Below are 24,602 nucleotides of genomic sequence, written 5' to 3'. Positions count from 1 at the left end.
GTCTAATAAATCCATATAATATAGCTCACCATCACAATAAATCCATTATTTAATTTAGACAGGTCTGAAGAAGCATGATATGAAGAAAATGTAGTCTATTTCAGAAGAAAAGAACAGCATACTCTGAGTTGTCCTTATGTTAGGTCCTGATGTGGCTATGCCAAATGGCTGTGGGCTGCACTAGTCCATTTAGCAGACAAGATTTGCTTTGAATTCCGTGCCATTATTTTAGAGTATGAAGAATACAACTGATCAAAGCTGAATAAACTGTAAATATTTTCTCCAAACGATTTGAGGGAGTGCGCACATGTGACTATTCTGTGTTGAGCGGTTAACAAATAAGTAGGTAGTCCTATATACTGAATTTAGAGTTTTAAAGTAACTTTAGGTGTTGTACAAACATTGGGCTATATGTTTAGATTTTTTATACATTGTAAGGCATGATGAGACTGCATGATGAGACAAATTATGATTTGAAAAAGGTTGCTTGAAAGGTATGAGCTCTGCTTTATTTTTTTGCAGGCTGTACACACTTCAATAGTCTCTCAATCACAATTTAGCAAGCACTTGATAATGCCTCGAATGCTCCCTAAAAAGAATCCATGCCTTTTGCGGTCTGGAGTGCAGCGTTGTTCCCTTCTTCCTGATTGCTGCGCAATCTGAAGCGCCTCTCACTCACATGGCTCTTCATCACGTGATCAGGTCTTTCTCACAGGCTACAAGTGAAGACAGACATATCAGGGATGCAACTGCGAGTGTCCTTATCCAATTCCGAGGTGCATATTGAAGATATTGGAAGAACTGTCCAAATATACTTTTCATCAGTCAACCAGATGAATAGGCCTAACGAACAGCAATCTACTATCTCCCATAGTACAACAGTTGACCTATTCTATTCTGTGCAAGAAATAAATATTCCAAACATAGTCTGGGACAGTTGTGGGGTGCAATAGATCCCAAATCAATACAACCCCTAGCATCAAAAAATATTTTTATACGCAATGTGGCTGACGCAAGAGATCAGAATGTTTAGCTTAAAATGTTGAAAAACTATTAGGCTATTTCTTCACATTAGAAGCGCTGCAATGCGCACATGGCAGTAGGCTATAAGCGCAAATTTGCCATTAACGGGAAAACACCACTATCAAAAGTGACCACAAATGTGATTTTGCAGTCACTTTTGATGTTCCCCAAACTTGAAACTCACGTGCTGCTTATGTATGCCAGTTACGCTCTAAACCCCTTGTAAAGCGTATTAATGTGCTTCATTTCAAGAAGTTATTTGGCCACTTCAGTTGTGATGCAAACCATATAAAAATGTGATACAAACCATATAAAAACACTTAGGCCTGTGGGTTAGGCTACATGAGATGTGTAACTATGATTCGAAAAAGTCGCCCAAAAAAATGAACGTTTCTTATGCTGGGCATCATTCACAAGTGACAATATATAATTCACAAGTGCTAGGATAATATTGACACCCATCAGACTATTCTTGATTTAATCTTTTCTTTACATATACTAAATAATACATGTGTGAAATTTGTTTTGATTTAGATTGTACCATTATGATGGAGCTGTCTCGAAACAGGGGCACTGGGAAAAAATACATGTCATCTATGCACTTAAATAGCGAATTTAGAGGATTCTTTCCTGTGGTTCATTTTCATGCCAGCCAGATAGTCCTGTTGTAAAGGTATACAATGTGCTTAATATTAGGAAAGTTGAGAAGTAAAATAGTTGGCCTAGTCTATAGAAAGCTGATGGGAACCTCCTTTTTTTTAGTAGAGGCCATGCATAGCCTATAGAAATGTTGCCCAACATGAGCTCATGGGCTCTCATGAAGTATTTGATTAGATTTTCGATAACATTTGCATTTATGTCAGAGTGATTAGAGGGGCAATAGAGTGCTGAGTACCAGGCAGTTAGCAAGTTTGGTAGGCTACTAATGACCAGCAGCAACATCAGAGCTTGGAGAAGCCTAATTACCGTGACTAAACGGTCACGGGGAATTTGACTGCCTTTATGACTCGTGGCGGTAATAGGGTCACCACAACAGGCCTAGGTCCACCACCCAAAGGACATCCAACCAACTTGACAAAACTGTGGGATGAATTGGAATCGACATGGACCTGTGGAACCCTTTCGACACCTTGTAGAGTCCATGCCCGACGAATTGAGGCTGTTCTGAGTGCAAAAGTGGGTGGTGCAACTCAATATTAGGAAGCTGTTCCTAATATTTCTATACTCAGTCTACATTACCATGACACAGTGTGATTGTTAAAAATAGCATTTCAATTTTCTCTCAGATCATTTAGATCATTTTTGTACATAAATTAACTTCATAGGGAGCACTATAAGAAAAATAAAAAATATATATTAAAAAGGTAATATTAGTTATCTGGAGGTAGAGTTTTATCACGAGTGGTCAGACTGTGTGGTGGCACACAGCTCTCTAATTGGTTGAGCAGTGTATTCCGTTGGCCCTGAGAGTCGTTGGCATGGTGACAGAACACTGGTGATTCACTGCTCTGGAGGCAGTTTTCTACCATCAGCCCCTTTCTCGCCTACAAACACACACAATCTCTCAATCTCTCATAGACACTCCTCACCTTACAGAACACTGACACATCTTCTTCACTGCCATTTTTCTATCTTTGGTATTAGCTCTGCAGGAGTGCAGAACCATTCATGGGGTAGAAAGCTAACAATGCTCTGACACAAGGCTGAGTCCTCCTATGACTGCAAGAGTAGCTCCTACTCTATCTCTAGGTCTCTCTACACCAAAGTAGCATGGCACAGCACAGGTAGAATACATTGCTTTCCCCTTAAACTACCGATAATTCATCCATCTGTGTCACTACATTTTGAGAAGACCTGCCCATAAAGAATGATATTACGTGAAGGCACTGCATCTCAGTGCAAGAGGCGTCACTGCAGTCCCTGGTTCGAATCCAGGATGCATCACATCTGGCCCATAGGGCGGCGCACAATTGGCCCAGCATCTTCCCGGTTTGGCCGGGGTAGGACGTCATTGTAAATAGGAATTTGTTCTTAACTGACCTGCCTCGTTAAATAAAGGTTAAATACATTTTAAAAAATGTCCTAAGTCTTCAGTATAGCAGCAACTGACACTTACAGGGAGAGCCAACATTAGTCATTCTTCCCTTGGAATTTAGGCAGACGGGTAACTACTGGCCCATGTTGACTCCAATGATTCCCACAATTATGTCAAGTTGGCTGGATGTACTTTGGGTGGTGGACCATTTTTGACACACAAGGGAGTGTGATAAACCCAGCAGCGTAGCAGTTCTTGACACAAACCGGTGAATCTGGTATGCACTACCATACCCTGTTCAAAGGCACTTAAATATTTTGTCTTGCCCATTCACCCTTTGAATGAAACACATACACAATCCATGTCTCAAGGCTTAAAAATCTTTCTTTAACATGCCTCCTCCCCTTCATCTACACTGATTCCTAATGGGTTTTTTTTATCACGTGTGTAACTATGCCCTTTCTGAAACACTGTTGTCTGGGGGAAAACACAACACTTTGTCATTGGCAGTGATCCAACTGAGACAAGAGGGAGATTATAAAAGCCCTTTGATTTCATTATGGTCTCAGTAAAGTATGTTTTATTGAGTGGAGAGAGTGAGCGGAGGTAATGAATTGCTCCATACAGGGGCTGACTAATGGTTTCATGCAGTACTCTGGGGGATACAGTACAGTACACTATATTAGGCTACAGCTCTTACACTAAAAGGGCATTATAATCATTTTCACAAAACATTATGAACACCTGCTCTTTCCATGACAGACTGACCAGGTGAAAGCTATGATCTCTCTCTCAGTACAATACAGTAAGGAAGATTAGTGGCACAGCCCCTCTATAAAGGGTTTACTCTCTCTCTCTCAACAGATAACTGTATCCACAACCCTTCACACTAGTAGTGTAGTAACTACCCGCTGACTTCTACAATGATGTTAACTACATCCACAATCTTGATCACTGATGTTGTCTTCTAACTACCTCCTTGCTATCTGATGACACTTTCGGTGACTAAGCAGCTCTGTCCTGGGGGCTGTAGTAACATCCTCTAACAGTACTCAAAGAAATGTTGGCTTATTTTTACTTTTAGTAGTTTCATCTATGGTCTATGTATGTCTCTTTCTTTCTCTTTCTGTCTTTCTCTCTTTATGTCTCACTCTCTCCCTATCGAACCCCAATCCTCACCTCTAGAAGGATCCCTGTATATTCACTAGGCCTATGTGTCTCCTGTAACCCAGGCAACAAGAGCACTATAAATAGCTTAGGCCCCTCTAGTTCCTTGTTTCCGGCTTGGTACGTAATTCCCCTGTTTTAAAGTGAGGTATTTTAACCAGACTGTCATTACCGCAATTCTAGTCACTATCTGACTCAGAGTTAAATCTCCTCCCCCCCTAAAATTGATGAGCAACATGTAGGCGGCGTGTGTGTGCGTGTCACTCACTTGTGTAGGACAGCAATCTCGTTCTCAATGCTGTTTTCTTTGCCCTCCAGGGCTTTCTTAGGGATGCATTTGATGGCCACCAGTTTCTGGGTCCTTTTCTCTTCTGCTAGGACCACCTCGGAGAAAGCCCCCCTGAAACAAAAACAAGACAGGTCAGCCAAAGACAACACAGACTGCCAATCACATGTATTTTCATCTGCAATCATTTTTATTAGTAACCCAGGACAAACACTCCAAAAGAGCAAGCAGAGGTACTGTAACAATGGCAAGGAAAAACTCCTTATTAAAGTTTATGAACCAGAAGCAACTCTACAGGGGTAGCTCACTTAATTTTGGAACATTCTAGATTTTATGAAGTGGCCTACATCAAACAAGTTTCACTTTTATTTATTTATCCTCTAAACGAATACTGAGGAAACTGGACTTTGGACTGGGAGCATATGGGTTGGCTTATTTCCTCAAGTGTTGTAACTTGCGTACATGTCTGAGGACGTATGTGTGCATGTGCGTGGTTTATGTACATATGTGTGTGTTATGCAGTGGTAACACTCCCCAGCCTCACTCAGTCTTATCTCTCTCTAGGTTGCTGGTAGCTGTGTGCAGGACATGGACATTGCTGAGCCTTAAGCCCCAGAGGGCAGGTTTTATACAAACATAATCTACAGTAAGACAAGGCATGGCACGATGGCACCATGCCAGGGTCTCAGAGAAGACGCTGTGTAACAAAATGGTGGAAGCCTCTTCTTCACTAATGGCAAGCCGTAGGTGAAATACACAGTCAGAGAATAAAAATATTTTACTAAAATGACATGAAATTTGACTTTTCCAATACAGGTGATCAAATCCCAAAGGCCAGCCATATGTTTGGCTTTGGATAATGATGACGCATGCTCTCAGGCACACCTGAGAAGGAACTGAGGAGTTATTGTGGTCAACCTGCTCCATCTGATTCTAACTTCCTGGAATTAAAGTAGGACATAATGGCTGTTGGACAACACGTGTTATTGTTTGTGTGTTTGGTACACATGGGCACACAACAAAGGATGTGTTTGATTTGTGTTTTGACCCTCAGGACTGGTTCATTCATTTGAAAGGACAGAAAGAAAGAAAAACGTTTGCATGCTATTTATAACCCTGCAAAACAGCATCAAACGCTTAACATTCAGGAGTCAAGCCAATCACTGACCTTAAACCACAATGGGAATGATTGTGCTCGCCGGGTTATTTCACACCAACAACAAGCAGGAAAACAAAAGAGACAAATCTTCTATAAATTGTCAATTTGCCGAAACCGGGTTTTCAATGGTAATTCCTCAATGTCGTGCAAAGTCTTAAATTTAGTATATGGTTATTGTTGTTGAATGTTCTTCCTGCTCTTGCTAAGACAAAGTGTAAACATATTATCTCATCTAATTCACTGTGGAAACGGAACGTTTTAGTATTCTTGTGACTCACTAAATAGAAATGTTTCTTGTCTCAACCCAGCTACGACCCAAGGGGACTGGCCACCAGTAGCGGTGTCTGGGTAAAATCACTGAAGAAGCCAAGCCAGAAAAGAAAGCCAGATTACAACCTATGTGTTGTGATAATTGCGTTGTTTGCTATATAACCTGTTAGTTCATATGCCTTGCCACCGTCATATATAGGCCTAAGGCCGAGACAATAAGAAGACAGTGGCAGAATAAATTCAACCGCACCTTTGTTTCATCACAAAACTAGAGAGCAACATCTGTCCGGTGAAGTCCACAAAACAACCAGTTACATGACCTACAGCAGGGATCATCAACTATATAGATTCAGTCGCGTTACGATTTTTTGTTGAGTGGATGGTCAGGGGGCCGGGAACATAATTATAAATCATTTCTAGACTGCAAATTGACCGTAAAATCCCAAACAGGTATAATGCTTGACTAAAACATAATAATTTCAAACCTTGCTTACATTTGTATACGATCATGTGACTCTCCATTATGCGTGGGAATCCTTGGAAATAGATTTCTTAAATTAAATCACTTGGAGCTGGTTTCCTGGTGTTTTTACAGCCTTTTATGTCCTACAATGAAATAAAAATATATTTTTTGGGGGGGGGTTGGTCAGAAAACTTCGGGGTCCAAATGAGACCCCCCACGGGCCAAATTTGGTCATCAGTTGGGTAAGCCTGACCTACAGCATGGTCAAGCAAGTTAATGTTTTCAACATTTTCAGACGGAGAGTTCCCACAAGTCGCAAAGAAAACAGGAGCTGCATTTATTATTCCAGCACCAATTGTGTAAGTAAAAAAAAAAAGTTGTCTCACCCAGAAATGGCATCCTCCTCTCTTTCATGACTCTGTCATACAGTACACGCTTTAAGTTTTTGTTGTCCTAAGCTACCTGGCTAAAATTCTAGCTCACTAGCCTAACTTCCTTTCATGCGCAATGATGCACCTGGCCAGCTAGTAGACATTATCATACCACATCTAGCTACATTTTGAACTTCCATCCTCTCAGGTCAGGGGCAAAATGTATGAATTTATGGTTAGATCAGAATCACTGTTTTAATCATTGGCCAGTAAATAGAATTAAGTAAAACCTCAAGTCAAAATCCCTATCTCCATATATGGCTAATTTAGGAATGGGACCAATTTTAGATAGCTAGCCACCGTAGGACAACGACACGATGAGATGCAACAATTCAAGTTTTTTTTAATCTGTAAATGACGTTTGGCTTGTGATTGGTGTGAAGCCAAATCCAAACTGGCTTCCCTTGACACTTTTGTTTTTGGTGCGCCAGGACCATTCACAGTTGAGCTCACTCAGTTCAGCTCAAAGCCGATTGGCTATTATTATTATTATTTTTTCTATCAAGAGAAGCCAAATGTTTGCTGGCTTCCCTTGCAATCAATGCTACAGGCAGCAACAATGGCATACTATTTTTGACCAGACAGCATCAGATAGATGGCCTACACATCCTGAGACAGAGGAGCGCTGTTTCACTCGGATGCTTTCTCTGGTGAGATACATTCAGCCTCTTGATAATTAAAGGAAAATTGTGAAACACAGAGAGACTAAATATATTTTTAAAAGAATCTTGGTACATTTTTGGGGGAAACCTAGCTTCCCTTCGCCTCCATGAATACACGCCACTGCTGGCCACAGTTCACCATTAGGAAACATGGCTCTATACTGGTCATTGCGACTCTGGGCCCAAATCCAGCCCTGTAGCAGAGGGTGTGGAGGTCACCAGTTCAAATTCCACTCTAGAATCTGGAGCAAATGCAATTCTGAACTCTGAAGCTGCCTCCAGAAAGACCAGACTAGAAATGGCAGAGATTGCAATGGCAGAATGCAAACATTCTCCCAAAAAAGACCCATGATAATAACAATGATGGATGATGATGGTGATAATGGTGATCTCATAAGCTTGCAGGTCTGTTTCAGGATTAGCTTGCTCTATTGTCAGGGTATAATCAAACATGACAGTACCACATCCTCTCACGTGCCAATGTGTCCTGTTTTCACAGACCCGCTGTATTTACACAAAAGATATGTGATATCAGACAGTAAACATGCTCTACAGTACATATAGATGTTTGACTGATAATGATGCCTTATAAAACATCTTGGAGGCTTTAAATCACCTCCAGTTTTTTTTTCAGAACAAACAACATAGATCCTTCTGACTAATGCTGAAAAAATCCCCTTGACATCTTGAGGGATGTTAAGAAAATATACTATGCAGTCTTCTTAATATTTATTAGGAACAGGGTGAGTGGTTTTGGTTCAGTGACGTGCTGTGCTGTGCTGTGGGTTTTGACTGGGATGGAGCAGAGCCGGGGGGTGGGTGTTTACTGAGCTGATCCTAACAGGATGTTCCTATCATCACCAAGAGACACAGGTCGGGGAAGACGCCTGGCCCTGACACTATCCAACACCAAACAGTCCCAACATACTACTAATACCAGTAGACAGAGCCTCCTCCAAGATACACTCACATAGACACTATCCAAACACACACCTATCGCAACAGTACACAACTTAGACACTATCCAAACACACACCTATCGCAACAGTACACAGCTTAGACACTATCCAAACACCCTCCTATCGCAACCGTACACAGCTTTGTGCTCTTCTATACAGACTATCATACTTCACTCTTGAAGAACCGTTTTTGGTTCCAGGTAGAACCCTTCTGGGTTCCATGTAAAACCCTTTCCACAGAGGGTTCTACATGGAACTCAAAATAATTCTACCTGGAACCCCAAAAAATTATACCTGGAACCAGAAACAGTTCTCGTATGAGGATAGCCAAATAACCCTTTTGGAACCATTTTTTCTAAGAGTGTAGTAAAACAGTCCAAACAGTCAACTATACTGATAATAATTCCAAAAGGTTTAGTATTTAAGTCAATCAACAGTTAAAACAGCCAATTGTTCACATAGTCAAGCATCCTAGCAGAAAGTTATTTTAACAGCCAACTGTCCCTTATTAGTCCATCTCTTAAATCAACATTTTGCTTCAGAGCTTCTTAAGAAAGTCTGTCACTATGCTGACAGTCTAGTGTCCCAATGGAGCCTTAAGATCCTCACTGCTTGAATCAAAGGCTTTGATAAGCAATGCCAAATTAATTCTGTGGCCAGGCAGTGTCCCTAAGGGAGAGAGTTAAAAATACACTTAGGGCCAGTGAAAAGTGTGTATGATTGTCCTCTGAAACTTTTACAATTGGACTACAAATAACTTTTACAATTGGATTTCCTCTAAAACAAGTTGACTCAATACAGGTTGATCATCTTTGTCTTGTAGACACAGAGGACAAAGTTCAAGCTTTTTTCTATAAATCTAAGTGTACTAAAGAGTATTTACTATATACACTAGTCCCAGGCAGGCAGCACCCAGGATATGACTTCTAGAGAACAGCATGTAGGCTAGCTGCAGCCACAGTGACCATACTGCTGCCTCAGGCTTCAGGCCTCACTGCTCAGGCACTTCTGAGACACAATTACAGTAGAAATCCAATCAGCTCTCCATCTGCACCAGGCTGGCAGGCCTGGACGAGTGTAGCCACAGGACACTGACACTCATCCTGCTGTACGCATTGAGCTAGCACCAGTCCTCTCGTACACCACACATACTGTAATGCATGGAGCTAGCGCCTATCCACACATAGGTCTACACCACATACACACTACCAGCTCTAATGCACACAGTGTATGCTACGATATACAGCCATGATACAGTGCATGTATAATTCATTGCTTCACACTCCTTATGCAAACTGTATATAAGCTACATGTAAACTATAGCATACTGTTTGTAAAGGCTATAGTCTGTATGCAAACTACAGGTTCAGGAGGACTGACTAGTGTTATCAGAGAGTTGCAGAGTATGTTGTTCACAAGTCATCACACAGTCATGATGTCATACAAGACCTTATTATCTACCAATAAAACTTTATTATGCACCAATGCAACTTTAATATGCACCAATAAAACAAGGTGAATCAAGCAGACATACACTAAAACACTATGCACTGGCCAGAAAGTGCACAGAGCTTTGCTATTGCCAAACAGGGGAAGTTAAAACACTTGTCCTATCTGATCTTACGACACATTAACGCTGACTAGCAAAGGGTATCTGCTCTATATGAAACAAAAAACAAACATTGGAATAATCGAGCCATTAAATCTCTGGCAGTAGAAGATTGTTAGAACATTTTCCCCATCTGCAAATAGCGCTTAAAATAAAGACTTGGTGTTGCTTAGATTCCATTGCTAATAGCAACCCCCTGTGAGTGTGGTTCGTTCTCTCTCTGCCTCATATTTTAATGACTTTGCTGTGCATCAAAGGAATTCAAAGCTTAACACACTCTCCCACACAAAAGCACACAAAAAAGGTGTACACACTCATACAAAACACATACACAAACACACACACAGGCAAACACCCATCCACACACACTCATTAGAGTGTTGCCGTGTGGAAGAAATAAAGGTCATATAAAGCAGTACCAGGCTAAAATGAAAGCAGTCTCTGCTGGTGTGTAAGATTCTGGGAAGCAAACACAGAGCTCCCCCATAGTGAGGCAAACTGAGATAGGAATACACCATCTTGGACCTTTGCTCTTATTTCCTGCCTGCTGAACATGGGCCTGGTGTTTTCTGGACCATGCAACAACTGAGCCATCTGTACCACTTAGACTTGGTCAAGCAGGTAGGAAACAAGAACATACTGTATGAGCCAAATGAAGCAAGGCGAAGGAAAGGTCAGCTCTCTCTACTTTGAATAAAAAAAACGAGTGATGAAATCCTTCATTCCTCTTTTCAACACTATGATATGACAGTTTGAGATCTTGCCTAAAAGCCATTGATAGCGCGTGTCAAAAAACAACTCAAAGAGCACACTGGCAAAATGTTGGACCATTTGCGTGTAAAATGACAGCCGTGACTACAAACGCTTCTTTAAGAGAACCCTGATAGAGCTGTGTCTAACAGTATGAGTAACAGCATATAGTGTGAATGACAGTTCTCTGTGTATTGCTAATCCCCCTGAGGGTCACTCAGATGGCACTCAGCTAGCCCGGGGAGCCAGTCTGTTCTTGCATAAGCCAGTGATGACCCCTGCTATAGCCCTACTGATGTGGACATTCCAAACTTCCCTCAGCACCTTTGATAACATGCAAACCTGCCTGATGGAAACAATGGTCCCGGTGAGCTCATTAAAGAGACAACTCTCATTCCCCTTCTTTCTCTCCTCTCTCCAATCCTCTCATCCCTCGATCCTATCCTCCACCGCTCTGCAAGACTGATCAAAGGAGCGACATCTCCTCCCTGCTCTCTCACACGCTCTCTCCCCTTGACATCTCTATCTTCTTTCCCTCTCCTGATCTCTTTCTTCCATCTCTTTCGCTCTCACATTTATTTTCTATGTTTTTTCATCCCTCCTTCCTATCCTCCTCCTTTTCTCCATTGGGCCAGCATCATCTATGATAACTGATTACAGACTGGTATTACTGTGACAACAGCAGGCCTGGCCAGAAGAGGGAGGACAACCCCTCATATCCCTCACTCTCCTTTTCTCTGAATCACCCTCCACCCCTCATTCTCCATTTTTACTCCCTATCCCCTTACGATAGTGTTTCCATGTCCACTCTGTCCTCTCTTTCCTACTATTACTTCTCTCATATTCCTCTCAGGACACACTACGTAGTGCACACGGTAATATGAGGACAATAAAGGCCAATAAGCACACTTAACTGGAACGTCCATGGAATTCATGATGTCAAAGGGACATTTGTTCTGCTTGTTTCTCACAATTCCCAGTGCATCTTGTGTATGATTGGCTGAGGCTTTGTGGCCTATTCTGTGATGGAGTCACCACTAGTTCTCTGAGACAGAGGAGAGAGTGGGACAAAATAATAAGAGGGGCGGACACTTAGGGTGGCAGAGGAATGGAGAGGAATGGGAAACTCACATTTTATGTGCTTGACTATTTAACACTTTAACAAAGATGAAAGTAAACCCAGGCTGACAGAAATGCTCACATTTGTGCCAGCGTTGAGTGGTTGCGTACAGGAAACTGGGCTAAAAATAAAGACGTGTTATTAGAGAAAAGGCTGACCAAGTTTAGGCATGAGCCTTCTTCAGAAGCAGGATACTTTTCCTCAAAAGCTCTGTGAAGAAGAATCTGTTACGATCTGACAAGCACACAAAACACAGCTGTGAGAAGTAGTCACATATAGTGTGGAAGCTACTGGAACAGAAAGGTTCAGCCAAAGGAACTCATGTGCTGATAAGTGATAAAGCAGACTTTCACTAACTCTTACTGAGCTAAATACAGAGGGATTACTTTTTTCCTATTTGGCAAGTGATAAAACCATCCTCATGTCCATTTATTTAGCATGAGTCATCCTAATCTGGAGAAAAAGCAAAGTACCATCATGACCCAACTGAAAGCCAGGGAGCCGTATCACTGAAAGAGTAAGAACCTAATAGAACAGTGCATGTCCCAGACTACCACCAAGGCACCAAAAGGTTCAACATACAGAAGGTTACCTAAACAGACTATTTGATAAACACTCAGTTAGCATCTTTCCTATAGTAGCTGTCCAAAGTGCCTTGTGTGTTACTGAGTGTCTGGCATATTTGGCCATCAGTCATGAACCCCTGTCTCAGTAGTGGTTGAAAGCAGATGGTCTTATGTAAGAGGGACAAACACCAGGTGTGTGTGGCCCAGACACTGCAGGCTATCCTGTGCTGTGCTGCTATTATGCAGGGTTGATACTAATAGAAGTGGGTCAGGACAGAGCTGCCGGTGGTTAATGTACGCTGCTGAACTTCTGTCCATGTCTCTAGTGAGCCATTTGTTCTCCTGACACAAAAAACACAGAGACATTCTACTTTGGGTTGCACTTTACAGCTTTTATTAAAACCTTCATAGACTTGAAGTACACTGATGTCCAAACTGATACATTCAAAAACTGATATCTGTAAAAGCTTTGCATGTTACAGTATTCATGCTTACCACTGTTCTTGGAAATAGTGACATACAACCTGTGAGTAAATTGATACCAAAAAGCCCTTTCCTCCCGCTAGCATGAAAGTATCAGGGGGCAGTTAGTCAGAACTCACAAAGCATTCCTCAAAACACTGCTCTCCTGACTGATCCTTCACATGCTTTCGCTGGTGGACATCAAAGTAAAGAGAGATCTATGGTGGTGGTGGTCGGCCCATTAGTGACTGATGTGCCCACAGAAAGATTACATCCTGGGAGTTGTTAGCATGGAGTTAGGGGACCAGTGTCAGATAATCAAGTTAAAAGGCTTAAAAGACACTGTGAATGGAATTCTCCAGGCACATTGAAATTACATGAAAACATAATACTTAAATCAATAAATGAGACAGATTGACATTGAGCTTCACTTGTCTCCCCCTTCTGGCTATTGGGATAAAATCGATAGTGAGGTTTCAAGACTTACACTGAGTATACCAAACATTAGGAGCACCTTCCTTATATGGAGTTGCACCCCTTTCCTCCTTTTGCCCTCAGAACAGCCTCAATTTGTCAGGGCATGGACTCTACAAGAGCATTCCACAGGGATGCTAGCCAATGTTGACTCCAATGCTTCCCACAGTCAAGTTGCCTGGATGTCCTTAGAGTGGTGGACCATTCTTGATATACACAGGAAACTGTTGAGTGTGAAAAACCCAGCAGTGTTGCAGTTCTTGACACAAACCGGTGTGCCTGGCACCTACTACTATACCTCTTTCAAAGGCACTTAAATATTTTGTCTTGCTCATTCACGCTATGAATGGCACACATACACAATCCATGTCTCAATTGTCTCAAGGCTTAAAGTGGAACTGACAGCATTTTAGCTAAATTAAATCGTATTCAAATCTGTTCATATAAAGATTTGACATTTTCTGACAAGCGAGCACCTAGATATTGCCATGTTCAAGTTTTCATAAATACATAGTATGTTTGGAAATTACGTATAGTAAGGCTTTTTGGAAAATTCTATAGAGTCGGAAAGAGGACACGCGTTCGGACAATTTATAGACACTGCAATAAATACAACCAAATAAAAACCATCTGTTCAGTCCAGGACCGGCATCTACGCAGACCAGTGTACCATAGCCAATCAGAGCTACAGTAGGCCTATATACAAATAAGCCATTTGCCAAATGGACTTGCCATCATGCACTTTGAACTGGACTGTGTGTCTACAGGCAGTTGCAACAGAATGACCTTAGATCATTAGAAAGCTTTCGCCTAAAGCCACAAAATACACCTGACTGGATTTCTGCAAATATGTAAATACCTCTTACATCTCTCCCTCAATTGCCTATGCACATCAACAACAACCAGATCAACAACTAATGCTAGCCAGAGCAAGATGAGCTAAAATCTAAGGAGGGGACATTAGATAAACCCTCTCAAACTTTTTCAGCTAGTAGGCTGTCAAAATTGCACTGATAAAAGATGGGGAAAAGTAGCCTACTCATCCTTCTGCAGCTTGCCTACCAATGCATGCTTGTCCTAACCCACGGCTTGACAATTGAATTGGAACTTGCCTGCAAATGTTGCTGTAATAGACCTACATGTTTCTCTTTTGCATGATGTTTTGTTGCAGGTTTAGTTTTTTGGTTATTCATTGTCAAGCTTTAAAAACCAAAGCCAGACAGCAACATTTTAGTAGCCTAGCTAGGACTGTGGCATGTGTCTGTACACTTTCTCTCTGCTGCCTGCTGTAAAAGGAGCACAAGAAAGCAGTGAAATTGAAGTTGAATTCACCGATGCATGCACATCAGGCTGTAATTTCAGTAGATGACTCAACTGTTGACGCATTTATACTTGCATGTGTGTCTGATTCGGCCCACGCGCCTTGTGTTTAACACAAATGAGCTAGCCTATTAGCCACGTTATGACTGACTTGTGATAAGTGCCCATGCTAGTTTGATTGTATTGACTTTCACAGTCTTAGTTAAAGTCATCTGTTTTTGTTCAAAATATTGAGTCATTGAAACTGAAACCGTGCACCCTGAATGGGTGGCAGTAGCAAACAATGTACCAGGCCAGCTGATAGCAATATTTTTTGGACGAACAAGAAATGTATTGGTGAATTAAGTTAAGGATCGAGCCCTTTTGTTTTCACCTAAAATGACATACCCAAATCTAGCTGCCTGTAGCTCAGGGCCTGAAGCAAGGACATGCATATTCTTGATACCATTTTAAAGGAAACACTTTGAAGTTTGTGGAAATGTGAAATGAATTTAGGAAAATATAACACATTAGATCTGGTGAAACATAATACAGATTAAAAAAAACAATCTTTGAAATGCAAGAGAAAGTTCACAATGTATTATTCCAGGTTTATCGCAATTTCGATTTTTACCAGTAGATAGCAGCAGCGTATGTGCAAAGTTTTAGACTGATCCAATGATCCATTGCATTTCTGTTCAAAATGTTGTCTCATGTCTGCCCAAAAGTGCCTAATTGGTTTATTGATACATTTTCAGACCCCATACAGCAGGTTTCTCCCACAAAATACGCCTGTTACCAAACCGTGTGTGCGTGTGTGCATTTAATAGAGAGAGCAGAAGAGAGAGAAGACAAGATAAAGAGAAAGAGAAAAGGAGAGCGCAGGGAGAGAGGCTAGAGAAGCTGGGCCATCTGTCTGGAGGGTCCAGTACAGTAAATTACAGTGGCGTCTGAGCTGGCTCAGGATAGATAGGGGTTACTGGTTTCCTCTCACAGGAAAGATGAGCGCTTGACTTGACTTCTTTATTTAACCTAAACATGACCCAATGCTTGCGTGCCATGGTGTCATTAGTAGTTCTCGGAAGCCACAACAACAGGGCCCATACAGTCACTGCAGTGTGCATGTGCAGGTTTCTCCCTCAGAATCCTCCTGTTACCAAAACATGTTGCTAACAGGAGGAGCTGCCTAGGGCCACAGTAAACAACCAAGGTATCTGCACTCATCCTTTCTCCTTCTCTCTCTCACACTTATCCAACCCTCTCCTACTTTCTAGCACATCCCTCTCTCATGTGCACAAGTGACTATTTCTATCACCCTTTCTCAGCTTCTCTCCCTCAGGTTCTCTCACACTCCATTTCCCTTTCTCTCTATCAAATGTTAGTCATCTGTAAACCAAATGTGATGCAGTCAACAGCAAATGCAAACAGATTGAGTCGAAGCTGAAGTACTTGCAGTGGTTTTGCATATGTGCATTATTTTCTCTAATGATTAGGCAAATTATAATGAGATGCACAAAAACCAGGAAGAACAGGTGAGAGATGAAAAGTGAGAAAAAGAAACGGGGAAATATTGAAATAGTGGTGGAGAAACAAGGGAGAAGATACACTATATCAAGTTTGTGTGTCAAATCAAATTGTATTTGTCACATGAGATGAATACAACAGGTATACAACAGGTATTTCACCTTACAGTGAAATGCTTACTCACAATACCAACAATGCAGTTTTAAGAAAAATACCTGAAAAAATAAGAAATATAGTAACAAATAATTAAAGAGCAGCAGTAAAATAACAGTAGCGAGGCTATATACAGGGGGTACCGGTACAGAGTTAATGTGCGGGGGCACCGGTTAGTTGAGGTAATTGAAGTAATATATACATGTGGGTAGAGTTATTAAAGTGACGTATGCATAGATAATAACAGAGAGTAGCGGCAGCGTAAAATGGGGAGGGGGGGAAATGCAAGTAGTCTGGGTAGCCATTTGATTAGATTTCAGTAGTCTTGTGGTTTGGGTTAGAAGCTGTTTAGAAGCCTCTTGGACCTAGACGTGGCGTTCCGGTACCGCTTGACGTGCGGTAGCAGAGAGAACAGTCTATGACTAGTGTGGCTGGAGACTTTGACCATTTTTGGGGCCTTCCTCTAACACCGCCTGGTATAGAGGTCCTGGATGGCAGGAAGCTTGGGCCATACGCACTACTTTCTGTAGTGCCTTGCGGTCGGAGGCCATACCAGGCAGTGATGTAACCAGTGCATGCATGTGAATGCCTGCATGTGTGTGTGAATGCGTATGTGGGTGCGTGTGTTTAAGTGAGCAGAAGAGAGAGAAGAGACAAGATTAGAGGAATGAGAAAAAGAGAGAGTGAGAGATGATAGCTCTCTATAGGGTCCAGTACAGTAATTCACAGTGCTGTCTGAGCTGGCTCAGGATAGATAGGGGTTATGTTCTCCTGGCTGGGTCAGTAACTCAGACATGCAACACAGAGAGCTGTGTCAGCACACTGAACCCACAGCCTGAGCTGTAGAGGACAGAGGGAACTGTCGTGCAGACCTATGGGATGGAGGGATGATAGATAAGTCAGGATGTTGTAGAACAGAGAGTCAGACAGATGGGGGAGCTGGTGGGATAAAGAGCTGGACAGATGGAAGAAATGTATGGAGCAGAGCTGAGGGACAGTGGAGTGGTGGAACAGAGGGAGGGCTAAAGACATGGTGCCATGAACAGGGAGATGGACTCTCATGCTTGTCTGTGTTTGTCCTCTGGAGAGTGTCTCTGGAGAGGGGAAAGACTCATTTGTTCACAAAGAATGTGTACAGACCTACAGATGGGTATGGGCCTACATTGGCGCACTCAAAAGAGGGTCAGTGTACTGTTACTTTCATTGTGGGGAACTGAACTTTTTCCCAAGCAGAGATGGAAATATGTGGGTGGGGGAAATGTGGGGTTCAGTATGGAGGGGTATGGAGGGGTGATCTATGGAGGGAGGCTAAGGGAGTGAGTATGGCGGTTAGAGGGGAGCGAGGGGGAGGATGAATAATTGATGGAGTGAGACACCTCCCTGTGTTTTCCCCATGCTGGGAGAGACAGCTGCTCCCTTGCCTCTCCAGACTTGCCTAGACTACCTCCAGGGAGAAAGACTACAACTGCTGTACCTATGAAAGGAAGGCTAGGATAGTTTTGAGGTTTAAAAAGTATGTTGACTTACTATTAAAGGTCCAATGCAAACATTTTTATCTGGATAACAATTTATGGGTAACAATAAGTAACTTGATTTGATTGATTTCAATTAAAATTGTTGAAAAAATTGCAAAAATTAGCAAAGAGCAATTTCACAAACAAGAATTGTGCTAGGACTGTCTGGGAGTTGTTTAGTGGGGAGGGTAAAACTGAAAAGTTGCTGTTGTTGGGAGAGATGATTTGGAACACTCTTATTGGTCTACTAACTAATTTACTACATAGTGATGTCACCATGGAAGATCAAAACAGGCTGAAATTTCAGGCAGTCTTTTCAAACAGCTCTTACACTAAAAGGGCATCTCTCCCTCTCTCTCCAACAATACAAATTAACAGTAAACATTATCACAATATACGGTGTCAGTCCCAGTGGTCGGGTATTCTGCCACTGTGTACTCTCTGATTAGGGCCAAATAGCATTTAGTCTGCTCTGTTTCTTTGCTAATTATTTCCAATGTGTCAAGTAATTATCTTTTTGTTTTCTCATGATTTGTTTGGGTCTAATTGTGTTGATGTCCTGGGGCTCTGTGGGGCCTGTTTGTGTTTGTGAACAGAGCCCCAGGACCAGCTTTCTTAGGGGATTCTTCTCCAGGTTCATCTCTTTGTAGGTGATGGCTTTTTATGGAAGGTTTGGGAATCGCTTCCTTTTAGGTGGTTGTAGAATTTAACGGCTCTTTTCTAGATTTTGATCATTAGCGGGTATCGGCCTAATTCTGCTCTGCATGCATTATTTGGTGTTTTACGTTGCACACCGAGGATTTTTTCGCAGGATTCGCAGGATTCTGCATACAGAATTCTTGGTTGGTGAGCGGATCCCAGACCTCACAACCATAAAGGGCAATAGATTCTATAACTGATTCAAGTATTTTTTGCCAGATCCTAATTGGTATGTCAAATTTTATGTTCCTTCTTGTCTTGTCTTTCAGCTCGTTCACAGCTTTGTGGAAGTTACCTGTGGCGCTGATGTTTAGGCCGAGGCATGTATAGTTTTTTGTGTGCTCTAGGGCTACGGTGTCTAGATGGAATTTGTATTTGTGGTCCTGGCAACTGGACGTTTTTTGGAACACCATTATTTTTGTCTTACTGAGATTTACTGTCAGGGCCTAGGTCTGACAGAATATTGTGCAGAAGATCTAGGTGCTGCTGTAGGCCCTCCTTGGTTGGGGACAGAAGCACCAGATCATCAGCAAACAATAGACATTTGATTTCAAATTCTAGTAGGGTGAGGCCGGGTGCTGCAGGCTGTTCTAGTGCCCTCACCAATTCATTGATATATATGTTGAAGAGGGTGGGGCTAAAGCTGCATCCCTGTCTCACCCCACGGCCCTGTTGAAAGAAATGTGTTTTTTGCCCATTTTAAACTGCACACTTGTTGTTTGTGTACATGGATTTTATGATGTCGTATGTTTTCCCCCAACCCCACTTTCCATCAATTTGTATAGCAGACCCTAATGCCAAATTGAGATGAAAGCTTTTTTTAAATCAACAAAGCATGAGAAGACTGCCTTTGTTTTGGTTTGTTTGTGTGCAGGGTGAATATGTGGTCTATTGTACGGTAATTTGGTAAAAAGCCAATTTGACATTTTCTCAGTACATTTTTTTCACTGAGGAAATGTACGAGTCTGCTGTTAATGATAATGCAGATGATTTTCCCAAGGTTGCTGTTGACACAAGATATTGGGGTCAAATTTGTCCCCACTTTTATGGATTCGGGTCCTTGGTTCCAAATGTTGGGGAAGATGCCAGAGCCAAGGATGATGTTAAAGAGTTTAAGTATAGTCAATTGGAATTTGTGGTCTGTATACTTTATAATTTCATTGAGGATACCATCAACACCACGGGCCTATTTGGGTTGGAGGGTTTGTATTTTGTCCTGTAGTTCCTTCAATGTAAATTGGAGAATCCAGTGGGTTCTGGTAGTCTTTAATAGTTTATTCTAAGATTTGTATTTGATCAAGTATATGTTTTTGCTGTTTGTTTTTTGCAGCGTAGCCTAGTGGTTAGAGCGTTGGACTAATAACCGAAAGGCTGCAAGTTCAAATCCCCAAGCTGACAAGGTACAAATCTGTTGTTCTGCCCCTGAACAGGCAGTTAACCCACTGTTCCTAGGCCGTCATTGAAAATACGATTTTTTTCTTAACTGACTTGCCTAGTTAAATAAAGGTAAAAATAAAAAAATAGGTCCCAAAAGATTGTAGAAGTGGTTTACCCATACATCTCTGTTTTGGATAGATAGCTCTTCTTGTTGTTGTTTATTTAGTGTATTCCATGGATTCTTCAATTACACTGAGCTGATTTCTGACATGCTGTTCCTTCAATTTCCGTAGTGTATTTCTGTATTGTCTTAGTGATTCACTATAGTGACGGCATAGCCTCAGGTTTTCTTGGTCTCTATGTTTTTGGTTGGATAGGTTTCTACATTTTTTTCTTAGGTTTTGCATTCTTCATCAAACTATTCGTCATTGTTGTTAATTTTCTTCGTTTTTATGTTTGAGATTTTTATATTTGATAGGGAAGCTGAGAGGGCAAATATATTGTTAAGATTTTCTACTGGCAAGTTTACACCTCCACTATTACAGTGGGCATTTTCTAAAAGGAATTTAATTTGTTGTTGCCTAATTGTTTTTTGGTAGGTTTCCACACTACTTTCCTTCCATCTATAGAATGTCTTAATATTATTCCGTTCATTTGGCTTTGATGCCTCATGATTGAGCATTGCTCTGTTCAAGTAGATTGTGATTTTGCTGTGATCTGATAGGGGTGTCAGTGGGCTGACTGTGAACGCTCTGAGAGACTCTGGGTTGAAGTCAGTGATGAAGCAGTCTACAGTACTACTGCCAAGAGATGAGCTACAAGTGTACCTACCATAAGAGTCCCCTCAAAGCCTACCATTTACTATGTAAATACCAAGCATGTGACAGAGCTGCAGGAGTTGTGACCTATTTTTGTAGGTTATGTTGTTGTAGTTGTGCCTAGGGGGGGGCATTTGGGGGAGGGAATGCTGTCACCTCCAGGTAGGTGTTTGTGTCCATGTGCTGAGGGTGTCAGGTTCTTGTCCAGTTCTGGCATTTATGTCGCCACAGACTAGTACATGTACCTAGACCTGAAAATGATTGATCTCCCCCTCCAGGATGGATAAGCTGTCTTCATTAAAGTATGGGGATGGGGGATATACAGTAGGTAGCACACAGGAGGAGATTTTTCTCTGTTGAGATCATTTCCTTTTGAATTTCTAGACAAATCTAAAATTTACCTGTTTTGATTAATTTAATACAAGGAGTTAGGTCTGCTCTATACCACATTAGCATATCCCCCAAGTCCCTTCCCTGTTTCACACCTGGTAGTTTGGTGGATAGTTTGTGTCCATCTCCTCTATACTATGTTTCTTGTAGGATGACAATGTATTTCTGATTTCATTGGTGAAGTCCAGATTCTAGCTCTTTAGGCCAAAGACAGATGACTTCAGGCCTTGGATATTCCAGAATGACATAGTGAAGTCGTTGTGTTCCATAAAGTGTCCAATGTTATTAGTCATTTAGTTTGGCCTCAGACCAGTAAGTGTGAGCAGAGCCTGTTGAGCATCTGGTACATGCCAATGGCTTAGGCTAGTATAAGAGTGGGGGTTGGGCCTGTTTGCCTTCTCCCGGCCTAGGCATATGTGTGACTTTCATGTTGAGGCCCTCTTTGCGGGAGTGGGGGGCATGGGGTGGGCAGGAAGGGTATAGGTCTGATCTGAGGGGTCTAAATGGGGTGTGGGATCTGTTGCTCTTGTGTGAGGTGTTGTGGCTGCGATTGAGAGTAATGTCCTTGCGAAGGTGGGCACTGCTGCCTTGTATAGGTCAACCTCGTCATAAAGGCTGTTCAAGTCTAGGGTGGAGTGGTGGGCATGGTAAACATTTGGTTTTGAGGCATAGTCATAGGAAATACTTTTACCTGCTGTATGGTAGTAGGGTGGAAGTATTGTTGTGGTAGCAGGGTGGAGATAACCGTTGGGGAAAGTAGAAGGTTTTTCAATCAATCAGTCCCTTGAGTGCTGTGGCCACCCTTTCCTGCTGTGCTCTCAGGTCTTTAGTGCCTGTGTGTATTATTATGTGGCTGGGTGACCCTAGTTGGTTCTCAGACAGAAGGGCTAGGGCAAGCTGGGTGTTTGGACACCAGAGATTAGACACTGTATTTGGGAAAACGTTTATTTTCTTGTATATATTTCCCGTTTGTGTCCATAAGGAGTACAATCTATGGCTTGTGTATGTCCTCAGTGGGTGTGGGGGGGGGGGGGGGGTTGTCAGGAGGACTATCAGGGTGGCTGACGGAGGGTTCAGAGGGGGTAGGATCCCCTGGGCTTGGGGTTCTTCATTTATCTGTCCTGTTGTGATGTCGAGGCTATGGTCAGTGGCTGAGGTGGGCTGTTCTGCTGGCTTCTCTGCGGGGGTGGTCAGCTCTCTAATTGGTGGTTCTCTGTCTAATACCATCACCCTCACCCCCATCAGTCTGATCCTTTCCTCTAATGCTCTGTTCCTCTCCTGCCTCTGCTCTTTCTCCTGTTGATGTTGTCTCACCACATACCAGAGTGCAGATATGTCTCTCTCCACCTCCAGCTCTCCGGGTCTGGTTGAATTTATCCTTCATTTCAATGAGGGAGTAGTACTACTCTATGCTGGGAGGTTGACTTTCCGCTTGGGGTTGCTCGTCTGTGGGATTGGATAATGAAGAGGTCTGGTCTGACACGCTCGAGGTGGGGTTATCTATCTCAAGAGAGAGCTTATCCTGCTGAGCTCTCTTTGATTATGTGAAAGTCCACAATGTGGTTGCCCTGTACCATTACTGTTTCAGAATTGTACAGGTTAACATTGGCTGACTAAGAGTCATCGTTGTCTAATATCCTGAGTTTCCATCGCTAACACCCCCCTCTTAACAGATTGGTAGTGTATAAATATAGCACTGCGCCATGCCAGGGGATGGTCTGCGTGGAAGATTAAGTTCCATTTTTATAATAGACAGCAAAAAGTATCCCTTGATTTTCCATAAGGAGGTTAATTTGTACTCTTCTCAGGTGTTTGCCTTATCATTTTTTACATCCAGTTAGGCTGTGAAACTCTCCTGGCTGTGAAACTCTCCTGCCATTGTTGGGCTCAAGGGCTTTGACATCTCCCAATCCACACCTCAGTGCTAATTGCAGTCTGATACAGTTGAAGTCGGAAGTTTACTTACACCTCAGCCAAATACATTTAAACTCAGTTTTTCACAATTTCACATTTAATCCTAGTAAAAATCCCCTGTCTTAAGTCAGTTAGGATTGTCACTTTATTTTAGGAATGTGAAATGTCAGAATAATAGTTGGGAGAATGATTTATTTCAGCTTTTATTTTTTTCATCACATTCCCAGTGGGTCATTTTTCATACACTCAATTAGTATTTGGTAGCATTGCCTTTAAATTATTTAACTTGGGTCAAACGTTTCAGGTAGCCTTCCACAAGCTTCCCACAATAAGTTGGGTGAATTTTGGCCCATTACTCCTAACAAAGCTGGTGTAACTGAGTCAGGTTTGTAGGCCTCCTTGCTCGCACAAATTTTCTGTAGGATTGAGGTCAAGGCTTTGTGATGGCCACTCCAATAGCTTGACTTTGTTGTCCCTAAGCCAGTGGTTCTTAACCTGGGTTCGATCGAACAGTCTCAGGGGTTCGGCGGAGGTCAAGACACACATCCGATTCATATGATTCGTGATGACACGCTCCGCTTGGCCATCATTGGCTGCAGGTGATCACGCTACATCGCTTGGCCTATCTGTGCTGCAGGGAATTTGGTGTGCTCAGTAGTCGACTTGTGACTGTCGTGATGGTACGTCTTGTGATTTATTTCTTAATATTTTAATCCCTTCATACTTACTATGTCAAGCAAAAAAAGAAAGTGGTCGGACGAATATGTACAATATGGATTTACACATATAACCAAACGTGATGGGAGTCAGCGTCCTAACTGCATGATTTGCAATGCCAAGTTGAGCAATTCTAGTCTAGCACCGGCAAAACTAAGAGAACACTTCCTTAAGCTGCGTGGAGATGGAAAATACAAGAACACAACGCTCGCTGAATTCAAGGTGAAGAGAGCCAGATTCGATGAAAAGGCTACTCTGCCTGTTCTCGGCTTTGTACCCATCAACAAACCGATCCTCACAGCATCGTACGAAGTTGCTTACCTGATCGCAAAGCAGAGCAAACCACACACCATTGGTGAAACACTCATAAAACCAGCTGCGTTGAAGATGGCGAATATCATGCTGGGAAAAGAGGCTGAAGTTAAGTTATCCCAAATTCCTCTTTCAAATGACACCATCAGCGACAGAATAGAGGACATGAGCAAAGACATCTTGGCTCAAGTAGTTGCTGATCTGATTTCAAGCCCGGCAAAATTCAGCCTTCAACTCGACGAGACCACAGACGTTTCCAATCTAAGCCAGCTTGCTGTATTCGTGCGCTATGTGAAAGACGACGTGATAAAGGAATAATTTTTATTTTGTAAGCCTCTTACAACAACAACTATGGCAGCCGATGTGAAGAAACTTGTGGATGACTTCTTCAAAGACAACAATCTTTCGTGGGATATGGTTTCTGCAGTTTGTTCGGACGGAGCTCCAGT

The 24,602-nt window shown here is 42.2% G+C and overlaps 1 protein-coding gene across 2 annotated transcripts in view; it reads right to left on the bottom strand.

The window, feature by feature from the left end:
- Positions 1–24,602, bottom strand: part of LOC110494482 (calcium/calmodulin-dependent protein kinase type 1) — a 57,973-nt gene that overhangs the window by 7,333 nt on the left and 26,038 nt on the right. For both annotated transcript variants that reach the window (XM_021569590.2, XM_036950541.1), the window contains exon 3: positions 4,494–4,625. In XM_021569590.2, coding sequence (XP_021425265.2) covers positions 4,494–4,625 — 132 coding nt within the window. The remainder of the gene's footprint in view (positions 1–4,493; positions 4,626–24,602) is intronic.

This window comes from Oncorhynchus mykiss, chromosome 17 (genome assembly GCF_013265735.2).
Source record: "Oncorhynchus mykiss isolate Arlee chromosome 17, USDA_OmykA_1.1, whole genome shotgun sequence".
NCBI classification, from domain to species: Eukaryota; Metazoa; Chordata; class Actinopteri; order Salmoniformes; family Salmonidae; genus Oncorhynchus; species Oncorhynchus mykiss.
This window is presented reverse-complemented; position numbering and strand designations above follow the sequence as displayed.